The sequence below is a fragment of the Xiphophorus hellerii genome, chromosome 19 (assembly GCF_003331165.1).
Source record: "Xiphophorus hellerii strain 12219 chromosome 19, Xiphophorus_hellerii-4.1, whole genome shotgun sequence".
Classification (NCBI taxonomy): domain Eukaryota; kingdom Metazoa; phylum Chordata; class Actinopteri; order Cyprinodontiformes; family Poeciliidae; genus Xiphophorus; species Xiphophorus hellerii.
Window position 1 is genome coordinate 19,486,566 of NC_045690.1, and position 19,801 is coordinate 19,506,366.

General features: G+C 40.3%; 1 protein-coding gene across 8 annotated transcripts in view; it reads left to right on the forward strand.

Moving 5' to 3' along the window:
• Window positions 1-19,801, forward strand: part of tnika (TRAF2 and NCK interacting kinase a) — a 64,701-nt gene that overhangs the window by 40,695 nt on the left and 4,205 nt on the right. Inside the window, exons 11-31 of one of the 8 annotated variants that reach the window (XM_032546576.1) lie at window positions 319-385; window positions 497-695; window positions 1,556-1,648; window positions 3,194-3,280; window positions 4,110-4,310; window positions 8,457-8,621; window positions 8,929-9,171; window positions 9,453-9,559; window positions 9,785-9,900; window positions 11,133-11,230; window positions 12,215-12,283; window positions 13,782-13,888; window positions 14,081-14,183; window positions 14,746-14,895; window positions 15,002-15,098; window positions 15,192-15,362; window positions 15,447-15,590; window positions 15,690-15,824; window positions 16,048-16,148; window positions 17,575-17,724; window positions 18,936-18,953. In XM_032546576.1, coding sequence (XP_032402467.1) covers window positions 319-385; window positions 497-695; window positions 1,556-1,648; window positions 3,194-3,280; window positions 4,110-4,310; window positions 8,457-8,621; window positions 8,929-9,171; window positions 9,453-9,559; window positions 9,785-9,900; window positions 11,133-11,230; window positions 12,215-12,283; window positions 13,782-13,888; window positions 14,081-14,183; window positions 14,746-14,895; window positions 15,002-15,098; window positions 15,192-15,362; window positions 15,447-15,590; window positions 15,690-15,824; window positions 16,048-16,148; window positions 17,575-17,724; window positions 18,936-18,953 — 2,621 coding nt within the window. The remainder of the gene's footprint in view (window positions 1-318; window positions 386-496; window positions 696-1,555; window positions 1,649-3,193; window positions 3,281-4,109; window positions 4,311-8,456; window positions 8,622-8,928; window positions 9,172-9,452; window positions 9,560-9,784; window positions 9,901-11,132; window positions 11,231-12,214; window positions 12,284-13,781; window positions 13,889-14,080; window positions 14,184-14,745; window positions 14,896-15,001; window positions 15,099-15,191; window positions 15,363-15,446; window positions 15,591-15,689; window positions 15,825-16,047; window positions 16,149-17,574; window positions 17,725-18,935; window positions 18,954-19,801) is intronic. The other 7 variants (XM_032546578.1, XM_032546580.1, XM_032546579.1 and 4 more) reach the window with 7 other exon arrangements.

Here is a 19,801-nt window from a genome sequence, read left to right on the forward strand (position 1 = left end):
CAGTTCGCAATAAATGTCGTCTCAAGGCATTTTACAAAAACAAAATCCAATTTAAATACAGGAATAAATTGTCCTTTCGATCCATTCATACAGACGGATTTACAGTTTAGAGCTAGTTGCAGAGAAGAAGAGCCTGGAAACTAAACGATCTGCTTCCCGGTCAACCTTTGAAAGTCTAGAAAAAAATCCATCTTCTACTCCACAATTATGCAATACCGCGTGCCAATCTGTCATCTAAAATCCCACTGAATGGGAATACACTTAATGTAAATACCATGTTTGATTTTTCTCAAACCACTTTTTCTTTTCTCTCATAAGACGAGACAGAGTACGAGTACAGCGGCAGCGAAGAGGAAGATGAGGAGAGGGATAAAGGCGAACCAAGGTCAGCCGTTTTCCTCAAATCCACACACTTGCAAAACCATCTGTGCGGCCTCACCCCCCGCACATTCAGGATCTCTTTCCACTGACTCTAAAATGATGCCGCCTCTTCCAGCTCCATCATCAACGTCCCGGGGGAGTCGACCTTAAGGCGAGATTTCTTGCGCCTCCAGCAGGCCAACAAGGAGCGCTCGGAGGCGCAGCGGCGGCAGCAGCTGGAGCAGAAGCAGAACGACGAGCACAAGCGCTTGCTACTGGCTGAGCGGCAGAAGCGCATCGAGGAGCAGAAGGAGCAGAGGAGGCGGCTGGAGGAGGTGAGACGGACTGGAACGAGAGGGCGACTCGATTGTGTTTGTCTGCGGCGAAAATGCCGCACTCCTTTGATCCCTCAAGCTGAAGTGTGCTGTAAATAAACTCCTTTGTTCTTGTCCCGAGTATTGCAAATTAGCCGATTCGGTTGAGGAAAGAAAAAGAGCAGAAAAATTCACATGCGGGCTTTTCCCCCCAGCGTCCCTCCTTTAGTTCCAGAGAGCAGGCTTCTGGGAGGCTAAATCCTCAGCCTTTAATCTCTGTGCTCTCTGTGGATTTCTCCCAGGGCACCAGTGTGTGAGAGCCCTTAAAGCTCCCATTTCCAACTTTAATCTATTGTTGGAGCTTTTTTTAAGGCACAGGGTTCCTTTGGCTGCTGGAAAATTATAATGATTTGATTTCAATTTTTTTTGCAGCTATGGATTAGAATGAAAAAACAAAATGGGTTTCTGTCCCATTGTCAAAATGTTGTGTCCTTTTTTCCTGGTATACTCCATTGTCCTATTTCTGTTCTTTCCTTGCATCTTTTCTTCTTTTCTTACTGTCTTTTCTTTCTATCTTTTTCTCCTTCTTTCCTTGCTTCCTTGATTCCTTCCTCCCTTACTGTTTCCGGCTTTTGGTATAAACCCTGCAAACTAGAACTATTTGCAATAAATTAATTGGAAATTTCAGTATTAGATATTTTTAGATCAAATGTAAAATGCACCAACAGAAGCTGTATAGGAACCTTGACAGCAGACGGGTGGGATGTTGTTGTATAGCTTTTCTTGCCTAGGATTTTTGTTTAGAAACATTTTTTAAAACTTTGTACAGAACCCAAAGTTCTTTATGTGAACTTTAATGAGACTCTGTTCTGCGTCAACAGCAGCAGCAGAGAGAGCGTGAGCTGAGGAAGAGGTTTGAGGAACAGGAGAAGATCCGAAGGGAGGAGGAGAGGAGGCAAGCGGCCAGAGAACAGGTTCACATTTTTAATAATTGATTCTTTTCTGACTTCCAATTTGCTCGATTTTGTGGATTTGAAGGTCTTGTGTTTGCTGTCCAGTAAAGCTGTCTTGAGTTTTTGGAAGCCATGAATCTACACCAATCTACACTTTTCTGTTTATATCGGACATGCCATGGAGAACCAAAACAAATTTGGAATAGCAGAAATACATATTAAGTAGCAATCCCAAACTCCAGTGTATTAACGGGGACTTTTGCGACAGACCAACACAAAGTAGTGTATAATTGTGAAGCGTGGTGCTTATGTTGAGGAGTGACATATATTTACATGTATCTTTATCTTTTTGGATTGCTTTGGATTTACTTGCGTCAAACTCCTTTTCACATGTGACTCATATTTCTGCATTAAAACTATAAGAAAATATACTGTCCCACAGCATGATATCACCGTACTTTACAATGGGAATTAGGTGATGCACAAGGTTTGTTTTTTTTCACACACTAGATCACCTCCTTCCACTACATGGTTTGTGACAAACTGACAAACAGGACTTATTATAGCTTTCTTTTAACTCATCTATAAAGATAAAGGGTTTGGTTTAATTTATGGGTTATACATAGTAGGGACCTAAACACATCTGTATGTCAGTTATTTTTTGGGGGGGAATTTTCTAAAAAATAAAATCATTTCACAATTCTGCATCACTTTGTGTTGGTCTATCACATGGAATCATAATCTGATTATGTACTTCAAATACTTTGAAGTTTGTGGTTATCATGTAGGAAGTTTAGATTTTTTTTTTGCTAGGTACTGTATATACAGCTCTGGAAAAAATTAAGAGACCACTTAAAATGATCCGTTTCTCTGATTTTACTCTCTATAGGTATATGTTTGAGTAAAATGAATATTGTTCTTTTATTCTATGAACCACTGACAACATGTCTCTGAAATTCCAAGAAAACATTTAGTATTTATTTGCAGAAAATGAGAAATGGTCAAAATAACGAAAAAGATGCAGTGCTTTCAGACCTCAAATAATGCAAAGAAAACAAGTTCATATTCATTTTAAACAACAATACTAATGTTTTAACACAGAAATAGTTCAGAAATCAATATTTGGTGGTATAACCATGAGGTTTTTAATGGGTTTCAGTGCAGTGGGCACTTAATTTTTTCCAGAGCCGTATGTCGCTCTTTTTCCTGTCCTTTCTGTGAATTGTAACTTCCTTTTTAAATCATTTTCTGTGTCTTTCTATTTTGTCTTTATTACTTTGGTGCTCTCTTGCACATTCTTTCTGCTTTGAAACCGTATCTCACTTCTATCGGCTTTTTTTTTTTTTTAGCATCGTTATTGCAGGTGTTTGAAGACATCATCGTCTTTACTTCATCCGGACCCACTCTTATCTCATCTCTCCTCCGAACGCCACCTCAGGAGTTTATCTTTTCTTTTTCTCTGTCTCTCTCCCTGTCCCGGTCCTTCCTGCTCTGCCTGTGTGAGGGGTTTTTTTTTCTCCAGATTTTCAATTTCTGTCTTTCTCCCTGTGCCAACATGCTGCTCAGGAGTATATCCGTAGACAGCTGGAGGAGGAACAGAGACAGTTAGAGATTCTCCAGCAGCAGCTCCTACAAGAACAGGCATTATTGCTGGTAAACTATAGTCCCTCCATTACTGCTCCTCATCTGTGGCGTGTGATATCCATCCCTGCTGCATGCACCCAGGGGACAGCTGAACGCAGCACACTGACTGAGGGAAACCTCACTCTGAGCCCCTGAGCTCGTTAGCTTCAAATGTGTGTGAACCAATGTAAATTCTTGCTTTTGGAGTTACTGAAATCAATTGTTGCATGTTTATGTGTGATAAATTGGTTGGATCTCAAAGGATTACCCTAAGGCAGTACACAGAATGGAATATTCTTGTACAGCACTTAATATCTTTACCTTGAATTGAATTACATTTGCTGTTCTGTTTTTTTTTTGAGGAAAAAGGGCTTCTGAGATCCTACCAGCACGAGCGCCACAAGCCAGAACTAAGATCCCAATCGCTAGAATCTCAACTTTTATTATGTTTATACTGTCAGTCATCAGTCAAATAAGCAGTTAGCCTAACAGTCGTGTTTTTGGATTATGGGAGGAAGTCGGAGTACCAGAAAGAATGCACGCATGAGCAGGTTATGCATACTCAATGCTGAAAGACCCCAGGCCGAGTTTGGGACCCAAACATTAAATGCAGTTCAAGTGAATTGTTAAAAGCCTAAACAATGAGATTCATACCAGTGATTAGCATATGTGAACTTCTGACAGCCAGTGTAAATACTAGTGTTGTAACTGGCCTAATAAACTTTGACCCGCTTCGTTCCGTATTCCTCATTTCCAGACATTTTGTTGTATTGTGACTCTGTCACCAACCCACCTTGTCTTTTAGCCCTTCAGCAGCATGCCATGTTTTTCATTCGTCCCTGTTTCTTTCTCTCGTTAGGAGTACAAGCGTAAACAGATCATAGAGCAGCGACAGGCGGAACTCCTGCAGATGAAGCTCCAGCAGGAGAGAGCCTACCTGGTGTCTCTACAACAGCAGCAGCAGCAGCAGCAGCAGGAGGGGAGGCAAGCGGAAAAGAAACCGCTTTACCACTTCAAGGATGCCAGTCATCCTAATGACAAGCCAGCCTGGGCTAAGGAGGTAAGTGGAAACCAGGAATGCAGGATTTAGAAAGTGGTTCTTTATGTGTTTATTACATGAAGTATGATGATGATTTATTCCGGAGACTTGTCTAATCATACGTTTTGTGTTGCAAAATAAGTGTTGCCGTGATAAAAATGCTTGTTGTACTCCTACTTACTGTGCTTTGACTTTGACTTTGACTCCTAGGTCCAGAAGCAGCCAATTGCTCCTGGTAAACCATCTGCACAAGCACTTAAAAATCTCCCCTCTAGAGAAAACAAAGCCCCTCAAAAAGCACAAAGAAGTAAATCCTTTGGTGAACCCAGGGTCTCTGAAAAACCAATTAGAAGAGCCCATAAGAAGATCCCAGAAATATGTGTTTCACCAGAAGCCTGGGCACCCCAAGATAAACGGGTCACAAATCAGAACCAGATTACGAACCCAATTAAGAACAATGCTGGCAAAGGGGCCTTTGAGAATCCGAGAGTTAAACTCAAGCAGGCACCCAAAGATTGGGCTAGTTTTGCAGAGTCAAAGGCACCTCAATCTCACCCCCAGGCTTCCGGACAGATCCAAACTCCACAGCACCTCAAAATATGTGTGTCAATAGCAAACAATCCTGACAAAGGGCCTTTAGAAAATCAGATGGGGGGAGCTGGGCATCTGCCCAAAGAGACACTTGGATCTGAAGACTCAAATATTACAGCTCTTCAGCCTCATCCCCAGGCTTTGGGACAGACTCAGACTCCACAGTCTGGATCCTCTTCTAACACTTGCCTATCGGTTAGTCCCCTCCCCGTTCGGAGAGCTCACTCACCTTGCCGTAGACTAGATATAGTAGTAGACCCTGAAAGCAGTTCGCAGCCTTTCCACCTGACAAATGCATCTGGCATTTCCTCAGGAAATTCACAGCAGCACTGGCAGAACGATTTTTACAACCAACAACACTTGAAACCACATCAAAATGCCAATTCAAACCCCTTTGCAAGAAATCTGAAGACTGCTGTCAGCCATGAGAACTTGAGAGCACGCTTGGTTTCCCAGGACAGTGAAGAAGTAGATCCCCTTTCGCGTTCTTTCCCTGCACATGGCTTTTTAAATTTTGGTAGACAAAGAAACTCATACTCCCCTGACTTCACCCATGGCAATCGCCTCATTGTCCCTGGGCAGGATTTTAAGTTAGACAATAATATGTCTCGTTGTCGCTCCACCGAACAGTTGCAAGTCCATTCTCCGTCGTCGCCATTTTCTTGGCTAGGCCTCTCTCCTCGCACATCGAAACAAAACTCCCCTTGTCACTCACCTTTCTCCCCGCAATCACGGTCCAGGAGTCCGTCTCCTGGACACATCGGGCCCCACAAAATAAATTCCTCGTCTCCTAAGGACACAAGCTTTACTAAAGCCATTTCAAACATTCTAGGTGGAAATCGCTCTCCTAAAAGCAGTTCCCCAAAGTTAATCTTTGGGAGTTCCAATTAGGCCTGTCAACTTAAGAAAACTTAGAGCACAGTACTTTAGAGTACCTTGCTCCAAAATGCACATCGATTACATCACTCACTCACTCACTCACTCACTCACTCACTCACTCACTCACTCACTCACTCACTCACTCACTCACTCACTCACTCACTCACTCACTCACTCCCTCCTAGACACACACATGTTTGTATTTCTATTTAAGTGATTCATTTATGTATTCTTTGACCCTTTACTGTTGTTATCGTTTCACACCACATAGACATTTTCTCGATTTAACCTCTTTCGTTTCTTAAAAAATCAAATTTCCAAATGCGCTCTCTGAATTCTCTAAGGCTGACCATACTTGCCAAAGGCAGAAGTCCAAGAGAAAGGTGCAGACAACGTGTAAAATAATGTAAATATGCTGTGAATATTTCATATTTAAAAATAGTGCTCTAAACTGGACCTGAGCTTTAGAGGCGAGATGCAGAATTTAAGATGTCGGCTGACATTGACCCGATCTCGACCCTACAATCCCCCTTTCACCTTCATCCCCAATCAACAATGTTCAACACAGTGAGCCGCTCACACACACATTTGGGCACGATGTCATCAGGAAATCCCACCCATCCCAGTATGTTTTTAGGTCAGTAAAGCACTTAAACTGGCTCCATTTTGGTGACTGGTGCAGGCCAATTGGTGGTGGACTTGCTCTGTAGAACAGAATTGGACAGATCTTTCACAAGCCTGTTCTCCGTCCTTTCTTGGTGGTTTCTTATTCAGTTTCAGCAGTGTCCAGAATTAATACCCTTATTTATTTGTTTTCTTTTGAAGAAGGAAGAAGTTCTTGGGTAAAGATTTTAGCAGAGTTACCCAAAAGCTTGTTTCTTGTTCTACTAACAACAATTTTTCGGTTTCTTGTAGGACAGTCAACCTTACACTAACCTCTACTGCTTGTCGTTTTCAAAGAACATCTTGTGACTTCTTCCCAGTGTTCCTTTTTCCATTGTTGAACGTTGTTTCTTTTATCAGTTTAATAATGGCTTGTCACATTAACAGCTAACTGCACTTTCGGGAACTACTCCGCCTGGAGAGATGGCAAAGGGTGTCTACTTCCTTATAGCCAACTCCCTTAAGCTGGCTTGAGAAATGACACAGCTTGGCATAGTTGCCTTGAAAACCTATTGGTGTAATTTTTTTCAAAATTTGTCAGGTTACAATCACAAACCTCGACGTATTTTTTGGTGGGATTTTATAAAAGCTAAACAAAAACAAAGTCTCTCATAACTGTGAAGATGAAAATGCAATATGGTTGTATTTTGTTTCTACAAACAACAATTTGAAAACGGTGGTATGCACTTGGATTCAGGATTTATCTTATAAACCTACATAACAGCTGTATTTATTCTGGGATTACATCACACACAAGTGGACTATTTCTGAATTTGTTGACTTCTCAACTAACTGCACTGGATTTTCTTTAGGGGTATCAAAAAAGCATCTGGAAACAATTTAAGGCAACAGTTTCATAACATTTTTTAATAAATAGTTGTGAATAAAACTGTGTGAAGTTTCAAAAAGCCTCAGAACAGGATCGATTTCTCTCCACATGTCTTTTTACCTTGAAGGTTTTGAAACTATGCCCTGCCGAGCCATGATTCAACCTTTAACCTGCTGTTGAGTAGATTGTTTAGAGTAGTCGGGTGTGATTTTGGCAGCTGGGAGCTTTCCCTGGAGATTCTCTTGCAGCGCAGCAGATAATCTGCTAATCAGATTACACTGCTCAGAGGAGCTTTCTGCCTTTTTCATACAGATACGTAGTGTGTCTAAAAATACTTTCATTTCTTTTTTTTTAACATTCTTAGATACTTAGAGTACTGATAAATTGATTTGCATTTGTGACCCTTGCTCCTGCACAAATTCAAAATCTTTATCATGGTTTGAGTATGAAGCTTGCTAAAGGAGATTAGGGATAACTGTTGACCTTTTCTGTCAGCCACAAGACTCTTTTACTCCTCGTCTCTTATGTGGGGCCTAATAAAAGTGGTAGTTAGTGCTCCATTTGGCTTTTTTGCAAGTTACTTGCTAGTTGTAGTTTTAAAATGATGTTTTCTTAAAAAGAGTAATGGATGATGTTGTTTTTTGTGTTTTTTTGCACCATCCACAACATGACTGTAACATAAAATTTTAACAAATTTCAAACTTTTCATCCTGGAAAGTAGACCCAGGTCTATTGAAGAGTATATAAAAAAAGTTTCATTTAATCTAATCGAATTTGACTGGGAGAAAATTTGTTTTGGCAGTTGGTTTGGATTGAGATCGAAACAAACAGGAGACGCATTGATCACATTCCTGCTGTCAGTTTAGCTCTTGCATAACTTTTAACGAGGATTTCTGTTGAACTCTGGTTGAGATTAAAATCTGCTCCGACGTCATGACATTAAGGCAGGTTATGACAAGGAAAATGAGACTTAAGACGAATCCCTTGAAGGCATAGCTATGTAATTAAAGACCGGAAAAACCAGGCTATTACCCATGAGTTCCCCACCTTCTGGCTGCTGTCCCTTTAAAAACCGAAGGATTTTAAGAGCGTCTCGTGGCTTACAGAGGTGGTGCACGGGGAAACGGGGGGGTTGATAAACAGTGGTGGGTGAAGCATGGTGATTGATTGTGCTGCGAGTGACTGTGGTATGTGGCCGGTCTCAGGTGGAGGAGCGATCTAAGATGAACAGGCAGAGCTCGCCAGCGCTGCAGCACAAAGTGTCCCACCGCATCTCCGACCCTTCCCTCCCTCCCCGCTCCGAGTCGTTCAGCAGCGGAGGCATGAAGCCCACCCGCACCCCTCCCATCCACCGCTCCATTGAACCACAGGTGTGTCTGACTGGGTGCGTGTGAGCAGAAAGAGTCATATAAATGTTTCATGTGCTCCCATACAAATAATTACACACCCTGTTTACATTATTGCTTCAAAAGCTTTGTGCAACATATGATTTGGTAATTTGTCTAACGTTTCTGTCTTCTGCCCCCCATCTCTCTTTTTTCATGTCTCAATTCAATGCCATTTCCATCCATTTTCATACACTTACATTCTCCTCTATTCTTTCCTTCCATCCACCTTGTCAACCTTCTTTACTGGCATGCGTTCCGTCGGTCACTCCGTTCATTGACTTCACCTCAGATGGCCCATCTCATTCCCTCGAAGGCCCACTCCGGCTCCATGTCCGGCTCGCCATCTCTCCAAGACCAATCGGGCTCGGCGCAGAGCGAGGGGGCTGGCGTGGCGTCGCCGAAGCCCGAGATGCCCCGTCAGAACTCAGACCCCAGCTCTGATACCCCGGAGCCCCAGCAACACATCAGCAGCAGGGAGGAACGAGATCGAGACAGGACTGCTTGGTTGAGGGAAGAGGATATCCCCCCCAGGGTTGGTATTTAATGAAGGCTGAAAAGAACTGATTCTTGATTATAATTTTATGAAGTACTGATTTATTTGAATTGTGTTTTTTTCTTGTTTAACTTATGTTTCACACTTCATCATGTTTTTTTTTCTTTAATTTTGTGCTTAAAAGCAAAGATTACAGCAGTAGTGATTAAAAGACAGACTATCCTATTCCTGGCAACAGATTCACATTCTACGATCTTTCTCACATTTGTTTTAAACTTAAATGTTTCTTTGTTTTTTTGTGTGTGATTTTACTTATCCAGGTTCCCCAGAGGACAACCTCCATCTCTCCAGCCCTTGTTAGAAAGAATTCCCCAAATGGTGGTGTGGGTCTGGGCCCTCGCTCCGGTTCCCAGCTCATACGGGCCAGGTAAAGACCAAAACAGAAAACTGTCTTAACTACCCCCAAAAAAATATTTACCGTGTTCGCTCTTCCTTTGTGAAAAGAGCTAATATGTTACTTTTAATTAGATAGAAATCTGACAAGGAGACCCACCAAACCTCATTGACTTTATTAGGTGTTTTTTAACCTTTTGTCTCTGATGATGTTAAGTTCGAAACAAAGCAATTGTGCGGCTTCCTGCCCTGTTTTCAGTAATCCGGATCTGCGCCGTTCTGAGCTTTCCCTTGATGCCATGCTGCAAAGAACGTCCTCTAACTCGTCATCATCGTCTTCTCCTTCATCTCAGGGAGGCTCTTCCGAGAGGAGAGGTATTTAAAAGGAATAAACATACAAGCACACATCTACGCTGCATGCCGAGGGTTGCAGAAAGTCTAGCGTGAGAGTAAGATTTCTTGTGAAAATTCAGACGGAAAACAACAACAACAAACAAAACATCCACTTACTCTCTGAGGCTTTCAGCAGGATATTGTCGTTTGCTGCTATGCTCCGATCAGCTTGTCTGATGTGTCCTGTTACTCATAGTCTATGGAGAGATACGGGGCAGGAAATGAGTGAGGGAGATACAGGGAAGTGTCAAACAGAGAGCCGGAGGGATGGTTTAAACACAGCATTCTCAGATCTCTGTCTGCCACAGAGGCGGTGATAAGACGAAGCACAGATAAGTCGTTGCATTTTATAACCACAGGCAAGCTTTAAGAACTGTGGGACAGCTCAGTAAAAAATAAAATAAAATAAAAAAAACATTTGCAAGAATGAAATCAATGACAAGGTCCTTGTAATCAGAAAAGTTATGCTGATACAGAGCGTTGTGCAGAGCATTTTCACCTGTTGTAAAATCAAATAAGTACCAGGATTTGGGGAAGTTTTTTTCTTCTGCTGCTGATCAAAGTAAAACAAATAATATATATTTTTATTCATTTTCTTGTTCAAAGTAATGTAAATGCAGTGAACATTTATGGTGCACTGCATTTTGTTTTATTTTGTTTTGTTTGTTCAGACTGATTAAGTTTCTAGATCAAAAACTGATTGCTGCTTTTGAAATTTAAGAATTGAATTTGTTCTTTCTGGTAGGATACTGTCAGTATTTATACAATTGAGAAGCTCTCTGTTTTCAAAGGGTCATGTAGCTTTTATGGCTTTCAACACATTTTATTTAGCAAGCCCAAGGACAGAAATGACCTCTGGGTTGTAAGTGTTGTAGACCTCTTGATGTAAACTTACAGGCTGTACAAAGAGAACATTTCTGAAAAAGAGAAGCAGGCAGGAAGCCTGCTGGAAGCCCCTGGTAACCAAAGAGTAATTGTCGGCAGAACATATTTTAATTGTGCATTTCCCAAACCTGGCCTTTATGGAATAACAGCGAGAGGAAAGCTATTGTTGAAAGAAACCCCTAAGAAGTCTAATTTTCTGTTTCTCGCAAAACCATAGAAGATGTTTTTTTGTTGTTTTTTTTCTGAACAATAGCTTACTTCTAAATTCTTTGCAACAAATCCCTTTAATGTAAACTGATGTTTAAGGTCGGTTTTTTGGGGTTTTATAGGCCAGACCAAGAAGGTCGGAACTCCTCCTGGAGCCAACGAAGAGGTCAAACCCAAACAGGAGGAAGGCCGGGAATCAGCCAGACCCAGCAGACCTGCAGTGAGTCCAGCAGGAAACAGACACACAGTTATTTTCCATCTCCTCTCTCGGAAGCTTTTACTTGCCTCCTCCTCTATTTTTCTACTGTTCACCTGCTCTTCTCTTTCTGTCTGTGCTCCTCTGTCTCTTTGCTATTCTTCAGAGCTATAAGAAAGCCATAGATGAGGTTAGTGACAACTGAGTCCCCCTCTCTTCTTTTCTTTCTTTTAATTTTAATCCCGGTCATCTTTAGCCGAAATTGTGAGACTTCCTCATCCTCTCCTAGCATGGTGAAGTTAGTTGGTCTCACAGGAAGTCAAGTGTTTCTCCTTCCAGCTCTGAAAATCCAGGGTGCTATGGCAATGCCGGTGTGTGTGTGCGTTGACACACACACCCAAGAGAGTATATGTGGGCTGGTACTGGAGCGAGTTGCATACATGCATGATTTGTGTGGATACATCCAAGAGGGGAAACGGGGGTAAAAGACAAGCTGCCGAGCACCTGAACATCCTCTGAATCATTCTTTCCTGTTTCTTTGTTGTCGTGGTAACTGGTCAGGAGGAGCTGGTAAGCAGTCCACCTCGCCTCTGTTTGCATGATTGGTCCAATCCATCGGCTTGACCCCTTGGGTTGGTTGGCATGTGGATGATGGTTAGAGAGCGAGGCCGAGAGATGCTGCCCTCTAATGGAGCATCAGCCCTGAATCCGCTGTGTCTCTCTTCTTCTTGAGCGAATAAAAGTGCTGATTGTTAAAGCTCACGAAGTTGTGTCGAAATTAGTGAGCTAAAATGAAATCGGTAAAATCAGCACTCTTGTTCCACACATTTACAGGCCTGGCTGTGTGTGGGTGACGGCACATTTATTGTCCTCCTGTCATCCTGCTGAACCCTGTACCCTCTTATGTGATTTACCCTCTGCCTTTCTTCAGGATTTTTGGTGAATGGTAGAGGAAAAAAACGTACTAAAGGATTTTGTGTGCGTCTTCTCTTCTGTCCTCTGTTAAAGGACTTAAGCGCACTGGCTAAGGAACTTAGAGAACTGAGGGTAGAGGAAGGAAGTCGGCCTCCAGTCAAGGTACGTGGACATTTGACAGAAACTGATAAGTAAAATATATTTGCAGATTTTTATTTATTTTTGTTTGTTTTAGCTTGTGATATTCTATTGACTTTCTGCGGTTTACAAAGAGTATTAGACCTAACAGACAGTCCAGGATTTTAAGCCATTTTGTTTTTGTTTACGTAATTGCTCTTCCCTAAAATTCTGGTAAAATAAATGTGGTTGATTCATCTGGGTGTGTACGGGTTTTGAATTAACTTTTAATTATCAATCTATGACTTTAAGTTTCTCTCAGGCTTAAGGGGAAGATAAGAAAAATACTTTTATGTCTCAAGATTAAGATCTTACTTTTAAGCTACACAAACACTTTGGGTGGGTTCTCAACAGTTTAATAGAAATTTTGTGACAAAAAAACAAAAAATTTAATGGTGCTCCAACCACAATCAGCAGTCTTCTATGCTCCTCTTATCCCAATTTTCATGCATTTAGGGCTAAAAACTATAGAAAGATGAGAGAACTCAATACTGTACTATCTAGTGTTTTCTTGCTAAATGAGATTATACAAAGTGCTCACAGCAGGAGTACCAATATTTGTGGCACTTATAGATTTTTTTAAAGAAATTGGTTCTTAAACTTGTTTTTTTTTTTCCCCTCACTGAATTAATGTCCTAAAATTAAAAGCTGGGTTGTCTTAAAATATCTCTGTGAGATTATACTACTGCAATAAAAGCATAATTAGCTTTAAGGTAATTTACAAACAATTACAGGGGGTGCCAAAGAGATATAGCAATCTTTGAATATATGACTGAACCTCTACACTCATTTGGAAAGATTGCCAAATGAAATGAGAATTAAGGTTTGGATTTGTTTTTGGCACAAAAACAAGTCCAAGAGAGGATGGAGGTTTTAGGGCACTTTAACATCAGATCTGCTTTATCTGCTAGCGTAACGTTCCTATAAATTAGATCGGAGGGTGCTGCTTGCTTGCCTATTTATATTATCGTTCTTATACCAGTAGCCACATCAGTCACAAACCCTGAGGGAAAGCCCAGTCCCTGCTATAAATTATCAGCTTCACTGGTCAAAGCAAAGGAGAAATCTCTTGTAGTTCATATCATCTTTGGAGGAATTCAAAACAGAGCAAATTGTTACATTTGAGGCTAAATCCAATCAGTGTAGAAAATAGGAATATGAAAAAGCACTTGAAGAAAGTAAACAACAAAGAACTTTAAACATACGATAGCCTTATTCGATACAGTCCTTGTAATGTAAGAGTTTAGAATTGCATTCTTTTGCTTCCAAATTTTTTGAAGAAAGAACTTTAATACAAACTTCAGGAGCAAAATATATTTCCAAATAAAACTCGTTTAATGATACAGAATTGTTCACCCAAGATATATAATTTTTTTATGTAGATTCTTTTTGTGTTTTGGTCTAATAAAGCTAATCTAATCTATAGTACATTGTTAGGCGACAGGGTTTCTCATTGATCTTAATTCTTGCTGTCGTGATAAAGGTCACAGACTACTCATCCTCCAGCGAAGAATCGGAAAGCAGCGATGAGGACGGGGCGGTGCTGGGGCACGACGGGACCGTTGCCGTTAGCGACATCCCCCGCATCATGTAAGCCGCCATCTCTGTTTTAATTTTTCTTTCTTTGTATATATATAATATAATATAATGTACTGCAGTCCGTCAGTTTTTGCTACTATTAAAGATTTGCACGCATTTGAAATTTGCTCTGTGCCAAGTGAGTGCGGGCGCAGTTTCAGCAGAAATTGTTTGTAAGCGATGGAGTCTGTGTGTGCACCGCAGGCCGGGAGTCCAGAGCAGCTCTGAGTCGTACGGTGGGCTGGCAGAGGACGCTCTGGGAGACTCCTATAATAGCTCCAGGGACAGTACTCTGATGATGAGAGAGGTGATGAATGTGAAAACACGCACACACACATTCTCAGTAATGCACACACACAAAATACATGAAGCCCTTGCAGAGTTTCATTTAGATTTTTTTTGTCATAGATCAAAACAAATTAGCACTAAATTTTACATGTTTTTTTTTTTTTAAATATTGTACAAATGAAAATCTGAAACTCATGCTGCACCGTTGTGTTCAAACTCACTGATTCAATACTTTGCAGAACTATATTCCGGTCAAATTTCACACTGTTGTAAAGGCAGTTGGTTGCTCTGGACTTTATTTAGTTGTATTCAAATACGGGGTAAAGTCAGAACAAATTCACACAATAACTCTCAGGTTTGTAAGAAAGTTTTATGCTGCTGTCTGTTTCTCTGCCACATATAAATCAAATACATTTTTTATGTGAAAACATTGAAGCAGTTTCATACTTTTGAATAGGAATAGTAGATGTAAAAGTATCTCGGGATAAAAATGTGGTTTTGTTTATGCTGTGCTCTCAATTACCGATCTTCTACAATCTGCACACTTAAGATTCAAATGATCATCTGCTTCTGTCACTCAGGCCAAGGAAAGGAGGAGAGGTGGCCACTCCGAAAGCAATGGTTTTAGCAATCACAGTAACCATGGCAACCTCCCTGACCTAGTACAGCAGAGCAACTCTCCCAACTCCACACCCACCACAGCTCTGCAGGAACTTAGCAACATGGCCGAGGTCAGGCTCGAACACATCACCACGGCCGCGCTCATGAACACTCAGCCGTGCGTATTGCCGATCAATGTAGGCCACTGTTGACCAATCAGGTTTGGTGTTTTTGCAGTTTGGTTTGAGTGGGTCCAAAGCATCGTTTACTCCCTTCGTTGACCCGCGTGTCTATCAAACCTCCCCGAGTGAAAACGATGAGAGCTCAGCAGCAGGTAGAAGAAAAGCTTCAGACGTTACTTTTGCTGCTACGACTCTGCGCTCTCGAAATATTTAACCTGACCTCTTTTCCGATCTTCCCGTCCCAGCCATGTTTGCCAACGAGCTGCTGAGGCAGGAGCAGGCGCGACTAAACGAAGCCAGAAAGATCTCTGTTGTTAATGTGAACCCCACAAACATCAGACCTCACAGCGACACGCCAGAGATCCGAAAATACAAGAAACGCTTCAACTCGGAGATCCTTTGTGCTGCGCTCTGGGGTAAGGAGGAACACGCTTTATTTTCTCCAATGCATCAACAAATCCCTCCTTTTATTAACCCCTCTGTGTTTGTGTTGCGTTCAGGTGTGAACCTCTTGGTCGGGACGGAAAATGGTTTAATGCTGCTTGACCGAAGTGGGCAGGGCAAAGTCTACAACCTGATTACGAGACGGCGGTTTTTACAGATGGATGTGCTGGAGGGTCTGAATGTGTTAGTCACCATATCTGGTAAATACTATGTCTCTTATAATTTCTGTGTTTATCTGATCACCTCTTTTCAGAAATTTACATCAGGTGTTTGTTTTTTTTTCTTCTCCTCTCTCTCAGGGAAAAAGAACAAGCTGCGTGTTTACTATTTGTCCTGGCTGAGGAACAGAATATTACACAATGACCCAGAAGTCGAGAAGAAACAGGGTTGGATCACTGTTGGGGAGCTGGAGGGCTGTGTGCATTATAAAGTTGGTGAGATGCTGTTTTTAATTAATACAAATGGCTAGATTTTTTTCATTCATTCATTCAACCTTATGAAATAGCTTATCCAGGTAAGCTATTGCGAACAAGTTCATATTTACAATTTGATCGGATTTTTAATCTTAAGTAATGCGTTATTTCTTTAAATATTACGAAATGTGAAACTGGCACTCTTTTAAAAATGCGTGTGTTTTGTTTTTTCTTCTGTCTCCAGTAAAGTATGAGAGAATCAAGTTTCTGGTGATTGCACTTAAGAACTCAGTGGAAATCTACGCCTGGGCACCAAAGCCTTACCACAAATTCATGGCCTTTAAGGTACAGCATGGACATGTTCTCATTATAAATGCTAGGGTGGTAGCAACACACCAAGCACACAAGCTTAAAGAGATAGGTCAGGAATTTTTAAAGTGAATTTTTGTTAATAAGTTGAAGTTGTAAAGAGAGCAAATATTTTCCCTGCAGCCAGCCAAATATTTTTGGCACTTTCATCTAGCATAGATCCAGATTAACTGATGGTATATGCAAACATCTCTTACCATAGCAACTGATCAGATGTTAAGGTAGTGTAAAAATCAATTTATCATTCATCTGTACCACTATGATATATTTACTTTTTTCAATTTATTTTTATATCAGATAATTTTACTGGAAGTGCTTTATATTCTTAACACGTGTTTCACACAGGCCTACCACCTCCATTCCCTGGGACAGCTTCTTTTTACTTAGTCGTCACATTTAATGTGATTTGATGACTCTGTAATGGTTCATATAGTAGTATTCGCAGGACTTGAGAGGTTTCTGAGATTTTGCTTTGGGCCTGACCTCTCTCAGACTAGCCGTTAGCTTGAGCCTCCAGGGTAATCTCAGTTTATACCAAATAAATGTGGTCTTCTACGGATCCAATATCAATTTCTCATATTCTTTTAAAGAATCTCACTTTAAATATTCAAAATGCTGAACTATTTGTTACAGCTGCCACTTGCCTTTTTTTTTAAATTAGTCTAACGATTAATTTAGTGATGAACTGACTGTTCTAAATGATAATTCTTTCTTTAAAAAGCAATTTTGTCTTATTTGGACTTTCTTTTGTATTTTGTGCAAAAATACAAAAGAAAGTATTTTTGCAAGTTAAATAAATTGTGACTAATTTAGAGAATGAATGTTTGAATTGTTTATGCATTCGGGGAAAAAAACCAACTTTTATTATTATAATAAATTCAAATGCAAACTATTTATTTACATACAAAAAAATTTCTGATAGTTTAGTGTGTCAAAAAGGATGAGAATAAACTGGAAATAAGTGAAAATAACTCAGTTCAGTCAGAGAAACTCTAAGAAAAAGTTACACTTTTTTAGTTAAAATGTCATGATATAGACTGTAATTTTGAAATACTAGTATTAGGTGAAGAGACTCTTAATGAAATAGAGACAAAACAAAAAAAAAATATGTTGACCAAAAATCTTGATGTTGACTGGTTTTTATTGATTTTTCATAGTCATTGATGAAGTTGTTACATTTTGGCAACTCTAAGTCTCCAACTTTCCTTATTTTCAGGGGTCTTAGCTCAGATGAATTTCTCCACCTGAAATGATGTTGACATAGCAACCAAGTTACTTTGACAAAAAATGCACTGTGTTTTTAATGCCACAAAACGTTGCGTCATGGAGGCTGACTCTACTCTTGCTCATCGATCAAGGTTTTCATGCTCTTTTCCTTAACTATTCTCTTCCTCTTTTTCAGTCGTTCACTGAGTTGCAGCACCGTCCTCAGCTGGTTGACCTCACAGTGGAGGAAGGCCAGAGGTTAAAAGTTATCTATGGCTCTTGTGTGGGCTTCCATGTCATTGATGTGGACTCAGGCAATCCCTACGACATCTACATCCCCTCACATGTAAGATTAAAATGCCGTTTCTATGCGCTTATCTTTTTCGCTTGAATAAATCATCTTCACCAACGGGGAGCTTCCGATTTCTCGATGCTTCAAGTCATTCAGTATTAGCTTAACCCCAGCGATGAAGGTCATCAGTAAGAAGAAATCTTGAAACAACCTTTTTAATTGATTTACTGAGGCGCGGTAAAGGGTTTGATGTCAGCTCTGCTTCCGTTTTATTTTTAGTTTGGCTAAATCTGGTGCTTGGACCAACCATGTAAAGAGGACAGAATACACACATTATTGAACTGATCATATTGCAGGCCACAAAGATAGAATTGATCCCTTTTGGGGGGTTTTATATCAACTACAACACAGCATCAATTGTCTGAAGCAGTTTTTGTAGCAAAGCTGTTTTATTATTTTTCACTATACAGGAAACAAACATTAAGTTCAAAAGGAGTTCAGTCATACGCTCCATTTAACAATGTGACAGAAACCAACCAGATCAGACCAAATGCAGATGAGCGCAACTGCATCAACCGCACTTAACTTGATAATGTTTCAGTAGAATGGAAATGTTAGGACTTCCATTTTTTTATTTACTTTATGCAAAAAGACTGAAGACTCCATTATAGAATAATCCAGTTTGGTCTGTCTACATATTTTAGCCTATGAAATGCTGCAGTTGAAGACTCTGAAGTAGTCTTTTAGCATTGGTTGGAACCTACAAAATTGCTAAAATGTTGTTAGCCAGCCTCTGCTTTCTTGCAAATACTTACAAAATAGTTTAAATTTGGTCTTTTACTTGGTTTCCATGTCTTTGTTTTACCAAATACCCAAAATGCTTCCAGGCAGAAGATTTAAAGCTGTAGCGACAGGCGGGGCATTAAAACAAGTAAACAAAAACAGAATAAATATGGAAGAGGGCAAATACATTTTCAGTTGTGGCTTAGAAACGCCTTGGGAATGGATTGAGAGAGATGCTTGGTTCTGTTGTTGGATGTCCACAACCTGATCTCGGGTAAGTGGGGAAAAAAACATTGATGGTTGTCAAAGAGAGATACTTTAACTTCATTTATTTCAGAAGTGATCTGACTTAAGCTTTCAAAGAACCAGAACAGCTGGCATACACTTACCCAAACCTTTCCAGTCAGCATGAATGAATGTTTGTGGTTTTCTCATTGTTTCCATTTTTTTATTAATGTCCATTTTCTCTTCTTCCTCTCCAGTGTTCCAAACACATGAAGGTGACATGCTGCCCTGTAGTGTAGACCAATAGATGTGTTTAGTAAAAGTTCCCCCGTTGAACGTAGAGCAATATTACATATGTCCTTGTCGTCCACTATAGTGTAGCTATTAACACAAAAGTTGGTCAGAAATTAACAAGTTGGAATAGATTTCTCACACCCATGAAGCATAACACAAGGCTCAGAAATATTCTTACTGCCAAGCGGAATTATTTAAACCAAGTTTAATCACATGGTCCTCATGTTTCAGAATTAGTCATGCTAACTTTCCAGTGAAATTGTTTCCAGTTGTTCAGATCATACTTCCTGTAAGAAAAGCCTTCATCTTATTTTTAATTAACTAATATTGTGACACATGTGGGCAAGTTTCTCTTCCCTACTGTTGACAGAAAAAGCAGAAGTGTGGCAACAAGTTCTATTAATTGAGCTGTTATGTAAAAGTGGTGCTTTGTGGGTTGAGACAAGGTTTTGCTGTTCTTGTTACAATGCAACTCTTGAGTGATCATTTTCTGCAGGCTAAAGTAACATGTCTTGCCAACATTCTGTATAATTTTCTATATCTCTTTCTAGATATAGAAAGGGCGGAAGTTAAGAAGGACCAAGACTTCTACTTTCTTAATTTCAGTCTAAAAATGTGGCATAGCAGTTTCTTACATTTTCTAAATCTTTAAACCTTCATCTCATCTAACATTATTTACAGAGAAGTCAGGTTGCACAATATTATTTCAGAAAGAACTGTTTACAGAATGAAAGGAAGAAAGATATTTAAGAAAGTGTGGGGGAAAGAGAAAAACACTGAACCCTGTGGTACTCCATATTTGATAGATGCACCAGCAGTGCTTCATTAT